The sequence below is a fragment of the Cryptosporidium ubiquitum genome (assembly GCF_001865345.1).
Source record: "Cryptosporidium ubiquitum isolate 39726 chromosome Unknown contig_9, whole genome shotgun sequence".
Taxonomy (NCBI): Eukaryota; Apicomplexa; class Conoidasida; order Eucoccidiorida; family Cryptosporidiidae; genus Cryptosporidium; species Cryptosporidium ubiquitum.
The window spans coordinates 53,095-67,353 of NW_021639823.1; the positions used below are offsets into that span (position 1 = coordinate 53,095).

Sequence of the window (14,259 nt, forward strand, 5' to 3'; positions counted from 1 at the left end):
TTGTTTTTGTTGTTGTTGTTGTGGTTGAGATTTTGGTACTACTTGTAATCTAATTTGATTTTGGTTTGTTGGAGATAATCCTTGATTAACAAAACCAATATTTCTATTAGTAGTTACAGGTTGTTGAATATTGTTTATTTTCATTGTAGGTCTTGGATGATTTACATTCTGATTTTTAGATAATACTGAAACTCCACCTAATGGTAAGTTATAAACGTCAGGTCTAGATATTCCATTACCACCTGGATAATAAAAAGTAGGGGAGTTGTTTCTATCGTTGACATTTTTATTCATATTATCCAAATTATTTGATTTTATATTTGGTTCATTTAAATTATTATATATTAGTTTTGGGCCGTTATTGACCGTTTTTGCATTATTATTGTTAGTTGATAAATTGTTTCTTTGCTGATTAAATTTATATTCATCACTATCATCATTATCATCATCATCATCATCATCGTCATCCTCCTCAGTTCCTCTACTAAAATTGTCAAAATTTTTAATATTTTTTATCTTATTTTTAATAACCTTGTCTGCAGTTGCTGAATCTATTTCAGAATCATCATTCATATGGCCAAAAGTAGGACCTAAACTCTGAGAAAGAAATCCTTCTTTAGAACTAGATTCTCCCGATGGAAATGAATCATCTTTTTCGCAATTCTTGTTGCCAGAACTATTATGGGTATCTTTTTCTGATTCATCAATATTTTCTGATTCAGTTAATGTGCTCTTTACTGATAATTCTTTATGATTATTAACACTTTCTGAACCAATTACCTTTTTGGAATCATTTTTTGTTGTTCCTATTGTTTCTTTCAATAATTCTAATCCAAGGTCAATGCTTTCTGAATTAATATCTTTATTCATGTAAAAATTTGAATCACATTTTACCAACTTTAAACCATTTCCAAAGTTATTTCCATTAATAAATGATAAATTCAAATTCAAATTCAATATCAGAAAACAAAATGATAATACAAGCAATAGCAATGTTTCCCCCATTTTCCCAACCTTCGTTTTGGGAATATCTCCTCTTACACTAATAATGTAATTTCGGACTTGCTTCCTTCAAATTATTAATTAGTTGATACCCTGAAAATAACCTCAAATTTTATATTAATCGATAGTTTGTCTAGTTTCTGATATATTACTTAACCTTCAATAATTAATTCTTAGTTTATTATTATTATTATTATTTTTTTTCCAACCTCAAATTTTTTTATTCCAGTTAAATATATTCTAGAGATCTAAAATTTTGGCGCCTTGTTTTAAATTTATTTTTTTGATTTTTTCTTGAATTTCTGCATTCTTACGAGGGTTATGTCAAAATTTAACGTAAAATAAAATGAAATTTTTTTTTTCAGAAATGTGTTAATAATTCATTATATCTTAGGAATTATATTGATAAATTTTTATTTATTGTTATTATGATAACCAACCATTTCTTTATTGAACAATTTATTATAATAGTTTTAAAAATATCATATATTTCTAAATACAAGCTTAGCAAATAAACTCCATGAGAAAACTTTAAATGTTATTTTTCATTTTAAATTACACTATTTTTAGTCTTTTATAAACATCTCTAATTGTTGTTCTTTTCTTCTTTTTTTTTTTTTAATAATTTTTAATTCGTTACTGTATTTTGCGCCAAACCATTTTGTTTTTTTTTTAAATACAAATAAATATTCTTGACTCCCAATAATATATTCTCAGACGAATAACTGGGTATATGATATCCAGAAATTAAATGAAAGACCGTGGAGAGAACATTAGAGATGAGCTTCAAGCATATTATGGAAATGAAATATTAATTAATGAAAATGAATTAATTAATCTTAATAATGCTGCTGGTTGTAACACAATTGAAGATGGTCGTATATTAAATATAGACTTTTCCCAGAATGATATTGATATTGATGAGGTTTTTAATAGTATCTTAAAAACAAAAACAATTAAAGATTTGTTTTTGATAAAAAAAGAATTAAATAAAGTGATCCAAGAATGCCAAATTGAAATGCAAAAGTTTATTCATTCCAATTATAAAAAGCTCCAATCTATTTCAAATCTTCTTGATAAAAGCATTTTTAGTAGTGAAAATGATAATAGTAATGATCATTCATGTTTAAATCCAAATCAAATGATAAAAGATATCGAAAATAATAAAAATCTTGTTAACGATAAATTTCAAGAAATAAAAAGTCATATTTTCACCATTGAAAATAATGAAAACCTTGAAAAATATTTGACTCAATATAAGTTAATTCTCGTAATGTCTGAATTGAAAAAATTTGATTTAATTCTTGAGGATTACTTCTCTAAACAAGAATATGAATTATTAATCCATATTTATAATAAATGGAAGACATCGCTTGAAATGCTTTCTAATGATGATCATTTTAAAATGGAATTTCAAGAAATATTGAAAAATAGCCATAAAATTTTTGAAAAAACAATAAATATTTTAAAAAAACAAATACTTGTGAATATTAATAAGGATTCAATATTGCCAAGCATTAGTAATATTATTAAATCATATATTTTATTAAATAATGGACAAATAGATTTCACCAATGATTTGATTTTAAATGTTAATAATTTATTTCAAGATATTGTTAATGAAATTGTTGTTAAACAGCTTGAAAATTTAGAAGATACTCAAATTAACGACAAGTTGGTAATATTTTCAAATACTTGTAAACAATCATATCAAGAAATATTTATTCCTCTTAACTTAATTATATCAGAATTAAATAAGAATAAAATTGATCCATTAATACCTTCATCTATTTTAGAAAACTTGTTTGAAGTTTCATTCATAAAAATTATTGAATTACTTGGACACATTTTAAATTATGAAAAAAAGAATCCAAAATTTGAGCTTAATTTTAAACCAATCTTACAAGGATTTGAATATCTGAATCAATCAATTAAGGAGCTTGTTGGAACATTATCATTAACTAACTTTCAAAAACATCCAACTTTCTCTTCTGGAAATTATAAATATATTATAGTCAATACTGAACAAAACTTCGAAAGTGAGGATGGCGATATGGGTGATGAATATTGTAATAGTGATGACAATGCAATTAAAAGAAAATGCATCGAGTGGAAAAAATCCATTTTAAGTGATTTTCTCAAAATTGAAAATTTGGACTTGAATACTAAAGAAATATGGAATGATCTCTTTGATTTTGTGATTGCTTTACAGAACTCTGACATTGAAATTTTATTTATTGAAATTAATAAACACATATTCAATAAATTGATCAATGATGAATTATTTAATATTATTAAAAATTACAAAGAATTGATTGAAATCGACTTTGAAGTTTGTGAAAATCTCATTAGAAAAGTTATTAAAGATATCTTTCAATTAATAATCTCAAATTCAATATTACATATTAACACAATATTCTTTAAGAATATTAATGAAAGTGATTTTGGTTTTAATTCAATTGAAAATTTTAAACAAATGATGGAAAAGATGCACTTCGAACTTTCTTATAGTCTGAATGGCAGTAATATTCTTGATTCAAACAGCCAAAATTGGATTATTGAAAAATTTTCACTGGTTAATTATAAACAGAAAGCCATTTACTTTTTATCTATTATTATAATGATAAGATATTTAAGGGATAATTCACTTTTTTCATGTATTTCATACTTTAACGATTGCTTTTATAATGATAATCTTGATAATAATAATAAAATTAAAATAAAGAACTTGACTGACAATTTCAGATTATTTGACTTATTTAATTCTAATAAAGTCAAATATGAGTCACCAAAAAACCTTAATAATAATAATAATAATAATTTTTATGAAGATGATGCCACTATACAGATTGTTAAAATATTGTACAATCGATTTGAAATCTTATTTCTAAACATCTTCGTAATTTGGAATATATATGCAATAATACAGGAAGTTTATGATCAAATTGACTTTAAAAATAGTGAAAAAATCCATATTAGCGAATTTTTCGACTTGATGCATTTTAATATATTAAAGTTATTCAAATTTTTTAGTGTTTTATTCCAACCACAATTTCAATATTCAAATCATATTAGAAAATCAACTATTTCTGAATTCCAGTTTCCAATTAAAGACTTTAAAAAATCACAAATTTTTGCGAAGTGGTCCAGCAATTACTGTATCCTCAAAAATTTTGATCTCGATAATCCAAAAATAATTTTCAACAAACCTATTTCATTTTGGTTTTCTCAAATTCTTCACGGTATTCTCATTGAAATTATTTTCATAATAAAAAATAATAACTTTATTATAATTGATAATCCTGATTCTTGTGAAAAATCATTATCCAAATTCTGGAACGGCATTAAACACTATTTTGAATATGATATTGATTTTAATATTACTCATTCATTATTTTGCCAACTATATAATACATTACTTTTGCTAAAATCTTAATTTGACATTTAATTTTATTATTTTTCTATTATGATAATAATATTATTTGTTAATTTTTTTCCTAACTACAAAAAACCAACACACACATACCGGTATTACATGTATTATTGCTAAAGTTGCATGCATTTCCACAAACAAAATATTATGACACGTAATGATTATTTTATCCACATAAATATTATTAAAAGAGTTAAGTAGAAAAAATATTAATTTATATATGTTTTTAGTCACTTAAGTGAATGATAATTAACTAATTTTGTAACAAATAATAATAGTATGATTCATAAGTATCAATATCACTAACTATATAATACCAATTATGTAGATTTTTAATTATATTTCTAAGAATAATCATCTCGGCTTCTCTAACTTTAATTATAGGAAGTTGATGTATGCTTTTATGTCCAAAATGACTTATTATATTAGCTGCCGATGATCTTAATTTGTCTATCTTATTCTGTATTATTGAAATACCTATGGAAGCTGCATCTATCTCAATCTTTCTTTCCAATGGTTTTAAAATTTGATATGGATCAATATTTAACAAATTATGTATTTCTGAACAGTGTTTAATGTATGATAACAATTTTAAACAAAATGTAAACTTGCTATTTATAGCATTATTCTCTTCGAAATAAAAGTTGTGTATAGTATCTAATGAGCAATCAAACTTTCTCAGTAATATGTTTGTTATATTATTATTAATTGATATATCAGATGACAAAGTACTATTTGAATATAAATGCTTGATAGATAACTTTTGATGATTATCAAAAGACTCTTGATTATTATTAATCAAAATGTTTTCTGGAAAAACTATTGGAAGAATCATTTTATGGGAATTTAGTAACCACTGTCCTCTACTTATAAACATTTCTGAATCCGTTAAACTTTTATCATCTTTATAAAGTATCTCTTCCCCTTTAAGTATATTTTTTTTTGAAACTAACCTAATTGCCTGTCTTATACCAGTGTTATTACCAAACCTTTCATCTTCAAAAATTTCTGTACTATTATTTCCATTTTGATTTCTTGTATATTTATCAAAAACTATCTCAAAATTTGAATCCTTATTAGTTTTTCTTATAAATATTAATGACGGAATAAAAGCAAGCCCACCTCCTATTTCTATGGAATAAGATCTAACTATCATATATGCCCATTGTATATCATATTGAGTTATTGGAGGGCCATTCAAGTAATCTACTGACTGAGGAATTCCGAATTCACGTTTAATTATTGATGAATAAATATAAGAAGTTGCTAATTTACAATGTTTCTCAACAGATTCATAAATACCCTCCATACTTGTTCCATATGATGCTACATCAAAATCTTTTCTATTCATTGAAAATATTCCATTATTCTTAAACCATTTTACTGATGGTAAAATTCTAATTATTGAATATAAAGGGGATTCTGATGAAATTCTTTTATGCTTCAATAATAATACCATTAATCCAACTACATCATCTATTACTCCCTTTTCTATATCTTTCATTATTCTTCTTTGAAGGCTTGTATTTTTTTGCTCATCTCTTGTATATAAAATTAAATCAGAGTTTAATTCTGAAATTGTTGAATTCTTTAAAATGTGTTTAATACTTATCACACTAACACCATTATTCTTTTGTGAAAGAGATATTCGTTTCACCTTCATAATATCTGAAGAATGAAATATATTATTCACATTTTTAAATGTGAATTCACCTTCCAAAGGTTTTTTATCTAACGAAATACTTTTAATATTATCAAATAAAGTCAATGCTCCAAATCTTCTAAATATAAAGTCTACTGTAACTATCCCTATTAATGACAATAATAATAAATAGGTAAAACTTTTCTTAAATGTACTTGTATTAGTTATTACAACATTTCTTCCACGATAAATATTTGAATGAAAAGCATGACTTATTGCCGGAAATGTTTTGCTCCTTCTGTGAGATTTGAATTCAGAATTCCTAGCTCTTATTTTGTCAGCAGTATTCAACATTTATTCCATAGACCCTTACCTAAATACAAAATGTATTTAACTGATACTTCAAGATCTTCTTTTCACCCAATATTTTTTCGATATATGTTCAAGCACAAATTTCTCTCTAAAAAGTTCAGTATTCACAATTTTAATGAATCTTATTGGAGGAAAAAAGTGGTTTCCGATTCTCTGCTACTTGAGTTTTTTGAATAGGCAAAATGCAAAGCCCGCCTTACTTGATATTATAATGTGAAATGCATGAAATAATGATAATTTTATTACAATAAACACTCAAAAAAATTGACATATTATCACATAAAGCAAAAGCTTTTTTTTTAAATATGAGTTCTTCCTTTGAAGTAAGAAAGGCCACAATCGACGATTACTTTGAATTGAGAAACTTGATTTGTGGTGTGACAAGGTGTACCGAAATTTTGAGTAAAGAGCAGGTAGAAGAGAGATTTAGGTACAATTCTTATCACCCTTACTGCTTGGTAGATACTGAAAGTAACCTTATTGTTGGATATGCTGGGTTTTATATTATTCCTCATCTGGGAAGAAAAAACGATTCCAGGATAGAGCATGTAATAATTTCACCTGACTATAGAAACAGAGGACTTGGAAGACTACTTTGTAAACAAATTATTGAGGATGCAAAAAATAAGTTTGATTGTGGTAGAATTGACTTAACCGTGGAGTCCCCTATTGCCAAAAAGCTATACTCAAGCCTAGAATTTGAAAATGTAAATACAGAAGTAATGAGAAATTGTTTACACGAGTTGACACCAAAATAAGATTAAAAATGCTAGAATTTTTATTTTCTTAGTTGTTCAAAATTTTTTATATTAGAAGCTTGTGAATATTTTAAGTAGCTCTCTTAATTTTGAACATATTCTTAAATCAATTTGTTTCCTTAAAAAAGACTGAGAAATCTTATTATTACTAAAGGAAAAACTTGACCAATTTTTTTGCAAAATTACTCATTTTTTTTTATTCTTGATTTATTACCCAATTTTTGTTCTGCATGCACCTCTACTATATACCTAAATATTCCTGTTAAATTAGTTAAAAATGACGTGGAGGGGACAAATGGCGGCAAAAATGTGCATAATTAATTGTGGGAAGAAATAATTAAAACAAACAAATAGAAAAAAGGAAAAGGATAGAAAAGAGTGAAAAAGAAAAGAAAACATTTTTGGTGTTCTATGGAGAGTTTTAGGTACTTTCCTTTTTTTGAAAAAAAAGTTGTTGAAGGAGAAAATTATTTTAGTTCAACTCTTGATTTTGAAAAGTTAGGATTGGGATCATTTATTACATGTTCAGGAAACGAGAACTCGCTCTGGTTTGGTTCTGGAGATGGCTATATATACGAGGTTGGGCTTAGAGATGGGTTATTGAGCATCACTGAGAGTTGGAAAGCATATGAAGTAACTGTTTTTGATATAAGGTATTCTCAAAATACCCTAATAACTATTGGAATGGACAGTAATAACATGTGGAAATTAAAACTTTATGATTGTTTGGACGGAAATATTTTAAGTTCTAGATTGGACAAATACCAGGAACTTCCAATACATAGAGAATTGGGAGAAAGAGGAATTACAGTATTTGAAGCATGCTGTGATAACCAATTTGTTGGTTTGGGAACAGTTGATGATTTTGGAGTTTTCATACTATGTGGAGATTTTTTTGGGGTAGATACATATTCAAGTCATTTTATTGAATTATCTGAGCCATGTACTGGAATTCATTTTATATCATCAAATACAAAAGAAGAATATTATATAATGATATCTACAAAGAATTCTATATTGTCTTATGAGATTGGAGTAAACACCAAAATTCCAAAGTTAATTTACAATGATACAATGGGGGGTGCAAGACTGAATTGTAGTTCAATACTAAGTTCATGGACTGAGGATGCCTCACAAGTATCTGACGTGTTGGTCGTATTTAGAGAAGAAGGATTGTTCTGTTACCACCCAGTAAATGGTAACTGTTCTGCTCTTCCAACAAATCATGGGAATCCAATCATACTTTCAACATTTAAAAACTACCTTGTTTTGGTCAGTTCTCCTTTAAATATCTCATCAGAATACTATTCAAACAATTCTAGAGAACAGATTGAAAGTTTGAATACTACATTATGCGATGTTACTATTTGTAACTATTTCCCAGAGCTAAGATGTATATGTTATACTGGTGAATTTAAGAATGTTTCACATATTCTTAAAGGCCTTAATATGTTATTTGTATTATGTTCTGGAAATAATGTATTTTCAACTTCAGCTTCAATAAATACAAATAGGAAAAATATGCTTGATAATCCAATAATAGAAAGAAGACAAGGAATTCAAAATAATGTTCTATCTAGCTCTTCCTCTAATAACAATCATAATAGTACTACTAATAGCAGTGCAAATAATTCATATATCACAAATACAAATATAACCATACCAAATCTACTATTTCACTTAGAAGAGCTAAACTTATTTGAAAGAATTCAAATATTAATAAGTAAGAACCTTTATGAATGGGCTCTAATTTTAGCAAAGAATGAAAATGTATCTAACTCTATATATTCACAGATTCAAAGAGCATATGGTGACTGGTTATGTAATATAAGAAAAGACTACTCTCGAGCTTTAAACTGTTATATCAATTGTTTAGATAGTTTTTCTGGTGATACTAGCCATGTTATACACAATTTTCTCCAAGCTAATAGACTAGATGAGGCAATTACGTATCTAAAAGAGTGTGTGTTAATATCTAGAAGTAAAGAATATAGCAAGGGTGTTATTAATATAACAAATAATGAAGAGTCTAGATTTACTATTGGGAAGGACCATGTAACTTTGCTATATAGATTATTTGCACAGTTAGATAGATTGGAGGATATTATGGATTTTCTTCAAAATCGAAATTTAAACGAAGAAATTGATAATTTTGAAGTGGAAACTGCCATAGATATGTGTAGAAGCTATAATAAATTTGAAATAGCAGGGAAGATTGCAGAGATGTTTCAATTTCATGATAAATATATGCAGATCCAATTAGAAGATAGAAGATCTCCAACTGAAGCATTAGAATATTTGGAAGATATTAACTTGGACGAACCACAAAAATTGTCATTAATATTAAAGTATGGGCCAGTTTTGATTAATAAGATTCAAAAACAGACAACTAAATTTATTAAGAATTTGGTAATAGAACATAATATGCCAATAGATGTATTTTTACCAATATTTGTAGATCATGATAACTTACTATTGGAAATGGCTTGGGATGTATTAACCAAGGAAGGGAATAAATCACAAATAGAATTAGAAGATATTGAGACAATTTCAGTAGAATTATGTATACATATACTACAGGTATCTTTAAGACAGAGTCCAAAATCTGAGATATGGGCTAAATTAATACTAGAAAGACTAATCAGAGTAGATAATTCAGAGAATTGGCATTCAATTTTGTGTATTTGTATATATTATGAATATATTTCGGGAGTGTTTTATATCTCACAACATTGTAATTTACATCAATTTGCAATTACAGAATTAATTAAAAAAGGAGAAATCCAAGATCTTATAGAATTTTGTAAGTTATTTGGTAACAAGGACCCATTTATATGGCAGGAAGCATTATGCCTTATCATAAAGAAATTATCAGAGAGTACAAATAAAAAGGATAATTGTGAATTAATTGAATATCTTAAAGTGATTTTGGAAAACGTTCATTCATTAAAATTAATATCTCCACTATCTATTTTAGAGATTTTGTCAAAGTACTTGGTAAATAACAATAGTTCATCGGTTGAAAATTATAATTCACTAACATTCCAGATTATTAAACCAATTCTAGCATTATTTTCAGATTATAATAACGAGAATCTTTCAGAAAATAGTAGGAATTCATTGAATGATATCAGTGAGATTAATAGAATGAAGAAGGAAATAAAAGATTTAAAGCAAATGCCTAAGTTATTAAATACTTCAAGGTGTAATCAATGCCATTTACCTTTAGAATTACCAATAATTCACTTCTTATGTGATCATTCATTTCATAGATATTGCTTATTACAACAAGATCAGTGTCCAATATGCTCTTCCGATCAACAAACAAAGATCAGGCTTCTAAAACAGAGAGAAAACCAGCAAATAAATAAGGAACAGTTCTTTAAGTTTATTAAGGGAGATACAGATAATTCATTAGGTTTTGATCATATTTCTAAATCACTAAGTGTTTTATTCAAGTAGGTGTTGTTAATTATATACATAATAATTCTTTAAATAAATTAATTTACTTTATTTTTTTCAAAAAAAATATATATACGTGTATATTTACATGCATGCATACATGCATCTTAAATACATTTTTAAACATTAATGAAGATCTATTTTGGATAGATTTCACAAACTATCCTAAATCTTTTAAAATACTTCGAATATAATAATTCTATCTATATGATTTAATATGCTCCTGCGTTTCTTTGATTTATTTTTTCAACATTAAAAAAAAAAAAAATGAATTTAAGATGAACATTTCGATACCTATAAGTAATCAACATGTTGCCCGCCTGAAAGACACGACGTGCGCGATATTAAATTTATAGTGTTTGAGACAGAATTAAAATTGAAAGGAAAAGATGAGTACATAAAAAAAATATAATAATATTTTTCTAAAAGAACTAGAGTAAATAATCAAAAATAATTGAGACGTAATAGTTTAATGAAAATAGTGAATTAAAGTCAAAAGTAAAAATTAAAATAAAAAGCTTGAATATAAATTTAAGCTAATAATAGTATTTATTGACTTGGAAGTGTATAAATTGATTATATTAAAATATATTTAAAATTTGCGGGTAATTAATTTAAAATTATTTATATATAGCATTAGAGTAAAAAGTCAAATAAATTTATAATTTATTAATAATTTATATATATACAGAAAAAAAAACAAGAAATAAATTACCAATAATTATAGTAATTTTAAACTCTTGGAGAAAAAATTTGAGATTTATTCATTACGAAAAATTTTGAGTAGATTTTATTACAGGAGTGTATTTTCAAAGTGATATATCCAGGGAAAGTTTTTAATAATATATAAAAGAGTATAGAAATATGTCAGGTATGTTTAATATGTAGTAGATAGACGAGATAATGGATTCACGGTTTTATAAACTCATAAAGTGTTTTTTTAGTAAAAGAAACATTGATTTTGTCTATCTAAACAATTCTTTGTAAAAAATATTAATTAACTTGAATTCTTTTATTTAATAATACTCAGCTACAGAAAGAGGTGGTTTTGGAAAAGGTTTTGGATCGAGAGGTGGCGATAGAGGTGGACGTGGTAAAGGTCCACGTGGAAGAAGTCGTGCATCTCCAGCTGAAGATGAACTCAAAAGTTGGGTACCAGTAACAAAATTGGGTCGTTTGGTCCGTGATGGAAAGATCAATTCTATTGAGGAAATTTATCTTCATTCACTACCAATCAAAGAACACCAAATTGTTGATTATTTCTTCTCAGGTAGCTCTCAATTATCTGAAGAAGTTATGAAAATTATGCCAGTTCAGAAACAAACACGTGCAGGACAAAGAACTCGTTACAAGGCTTTCGTTGCTGTTGGAGACTTTAATGGACATATTGGACTTGGAGTAAAATGCGCAAAAGAGGTTGCTACTGCTATTAGAGGTGGAATTATTGCCGCTAAGCTATCATTAGTACCGGTACGTAGAGGTTACTGGGGTAACAAAATTGGTGAGCCACATACAGTTCCAATGAAGGTTAGTGGAAAATGTGGTTCAGTACTTGTACGTTTAGTACCAGCCCCAAGAGGTACTGCTATCGTTGGTGCTCCAACTACAAAGAAAATGCTCCAATTTGCAGGTGTTAAGGATTGCTTTACTTCATCCAGAGGATGTACTAAGACCAGAGGAAACTTTATGTTGGCCATTTTTGCCGCATTGAAGAGTACTTATGCTTACCTTACACCTGATTTATGGAAAGAATATTCATTCACTCCTTCTCCATACAAACAATTCTCTGATTTCCTCGCTGTAACTAGCAACAAGGTTACAGTCTAAATATTTCAGGACTTAGATACATTTCCTTAATTTAATAGAAATACCTTAACCCATAGTTCTATTTCATTTCAAGTTATCTCGACTTAACTCTTTGTCTCTTTATATTTGATCTTGTTGATTCATTTGTTTATTTACGCTATGTTTTTTAGGGAGATGAATTTTGCTTTTATTCTTAGTAACATATTAATTATTTTATATGGCCCGCCCAAACTCTGGTTTATTTGCATGCAATAATAAGAGGGAAATAAACAGAAAAGAGATGGGGGAGATAGGGAGGGAAGAAGGTGAGGGAGAAAGTTAACATTAATTTTTGATAAAAATTTGTTTTATTAAGGTTTATCTGATTTTCTCCTGCCAAATATTTCTGGTGAAAACATTTTATTAATTCCAATAAAATAAATCAATTTAATTTGTACACATAGAAAGCAATATTAGTAAAGAAGCTGGAAATTTAAAGGAAAAAATAATTTAATATTTTTAAAAAGATTTGGAAGTATGCCAGTAATTAGGTATGTTATATTAAGAATAAGATGTGTAATTTAGAAATAAAACAATATAATAATTAATAATTATAGGGGACTTTCTGATTTAAATAATAATAACAATGATGAGAAAATCACCAATAGTTATACTGGTGGTGAGAAAAGGTGAGTAGTGTTTTTTTTTAAATTAAGTAACATTCACTAAAGATAAAGTGGATTAGCAGTTGAAAATCCTGGAGAATATAATAGTAATGGAAGAGGAGGCATTCCAGAAAATGCTATAAAAGTTGTACTGTATAAGAATGGGTTTATTATAGATAATGAGGAATTTAGAGATATTTCTTTGCCAGAAAATGAAGCTTTCGTCAAAGATATAAAAAATTCAGTAGCTCCAGAAGAACTTAGGAAAAGATCTAAAAATAACCAAACAATTAATATTGCTCTAGATGATCGTAGCTCCGAAGAATATGTTCCACCAAAGAAACCAATGAAAATGTTTTCAGGATCAGGAAATTCACTTGGTCAGACAAAAAGTTCAGCATTTGAAGTTAACATTGATTCTAAAGCTCAAATTACTGTTGACAATACCAAGCCAACTACTAACATACAACTAAGATTTCATAATGGTCAAAAGAAAGTTGTTACATTAAATCATGATCACACTATTGCTGATTTGCACTGTATCTTTATGGAATGTGCTCCCGTTGACGGAGATTACCAGCTTGTTTCTGGATTTCCTCCAAAAGAAATTAAATATGACCCAAACACGACATTAATAGATGCAGGATTACTCCAGGAAACTATTTCACAAAAACTTATTTGATTACTACTTATTATAAGTTTTCATTTTTTATTTCAATATATTAACGTTCCTGTAATTATTATTAAGTCAATTGTCTACAAAAATAATAAATTAATAAATATTTTTTCAATTGATTTAAATTATCCATATTTTCATTTACTTATTTGTCCACATGCAAATTTAATAATTTTTTAGTAAATATTTTTGTTATGTACATAAAATAATTCCCATACCGGTAATTAGTAATACAATTCCAAAAGGCGGGCTAAGACGATTTTTAATGGATAGTTAATGTCAAAATAAAACTAGAAAAAGAGCAAAATTAAAAATATTAAACAATTTGTAAATATTATAGATAGTTTCTTCTATATTTTTCTTGGGTTTGCTTTTAAGTAAGCTACTAAGTAATCACTGAAAGAATTGTTACATATAATAAGAATTAAACGGATATAAATATATTAATTTATACAAAAAACAAA

General features: G+C 26.8%; 7 protein-coding genes across 7 annotated transcripts in view; 5 read left to right on the top strand and 2 right to left on the bottom strand.

Annotated features, from left to right (window-relative positions):
* Positions 1-1,005, bottom strand: part of cubi_01649 (uncharacterized protein) — a gene marked incomplete at both ends in the record, with an annotated part of 1,943 nt that extends 938 nt beyond the window's left edge. Inside the window, one exon of the mRNA XM_029018661.1 lies at positions 1-1,005. This exon is cut by the window's left edge and continues 92 nt beyond it. Within this exon, the coding sequence (XP_028874096.1) occupies positions 1-1,005 (1,005 nt within the window).
* A 748-nt stretch (positions 1,006-1,753) lies between these two features.
* On the top strand, positions 1,754-4,438 carry cubi_01650 (uncharacterized protein; the record flags this gene model as incomplete). Its single annotated transcript, XM_029018662.1, has 1 exon — positions 1,754-4,438. The coding sequence occupies one exon, from the start codon at positions 1,754-1,756 to the stop codon at positions 4,436-4,438; it is 2,685 nt and encodes an 894-aa protein (XP_028874097.1).
* A 250-nt stretch (positions 4,439-4,688) lies between these two features.
* Positions 4,689-6,431, bottom strand: cubi_01651 (uncharacterized protein; the record flags this gene model as incomplete). Its single annotated transcript, XM_029018663.1, has 1 exon — positions 4,689-6,431. The coding sequence occupies one exon, from the start codon at positions 6,429-6,431 to the stop codon at positions 4,689-4,691; it is 1,743 nt and encodes a 580-aa protein (XP_028874098.1).
* Positions 6,432-6,754: 323 nt separating this feature from the next.
* On the top strand, positions 6,755-7,207 carry cubi_01652 (ribosomal-protein-alanine acetyltransferase; the record flags this gene model as incomplete). Its single annotated transcript, XM_029018664.1, has 1 exon — positions 6,755-7,207. The coding sequence occupies one exon, from the start codon at positions 6,755-6,757 to the stop codon at positions 7,205-7,207; it is 453 nt and encodes a 150-aa protein (XP_028874099.1).
* A 411-nt stretch (positions 7,208-7,618) lies between these two features.
* On the top strand, positions 7,619-10,669 carry cubi_01653 (vacuolar protein sorting 11; the record flags this gene model as incomplete). The annotated part of the gene is made up of 1 exon (XM_029018665.1): positions 7,619-10,669. The coding sequence occupies one exon, from the start codon at positions 7,619-7,621 to the stop codon at positions 10,667-10,669; it is 3,051 nt and encodes a 1,016-aa protein (XP_028874100.1).
* An 864-nt stretch (positions 10,670-11,533) lies between these two features.
* cubi_01654 (40s ribosomal protein) lies at positions 11,534-12,496 on the top strand (the record flags this gene model as incomplete). Its single annotated transcript, XM_029018666.1, has 2 exons — positions 11,534-11,540; positions 11,706-12,496. The coding sequence occupies 2 exons, from the start codon at positions 11,534-11,536 to the stop codon at positions 12,494-12,496; spliced, it is 798 nt and encodes a 265-aa protein (XP_028874101.1).
* A 495-nt stretch (positions 12,497-12,991) lies between these two features.
* cubi_01655 (uncharacterized protein) lies at positions 12,992-13,801 on the top strand (the record flags this gene model as incomplete). Its single annotated transcript, XM_029018667.1, has 3 exons — positions 12,992-13,005; positions 13,072-13,143; positions 13,192-13,801. 3 exons carry the CDS (start codon positions 12,992-12,994, stop codon positions 13,799-13,801), a joined length of 696 nt encoding a protein of 231 aa, XP_028874102.1.
* Positions 13,802-14,259: the final 458 nt, after the last annotated feature.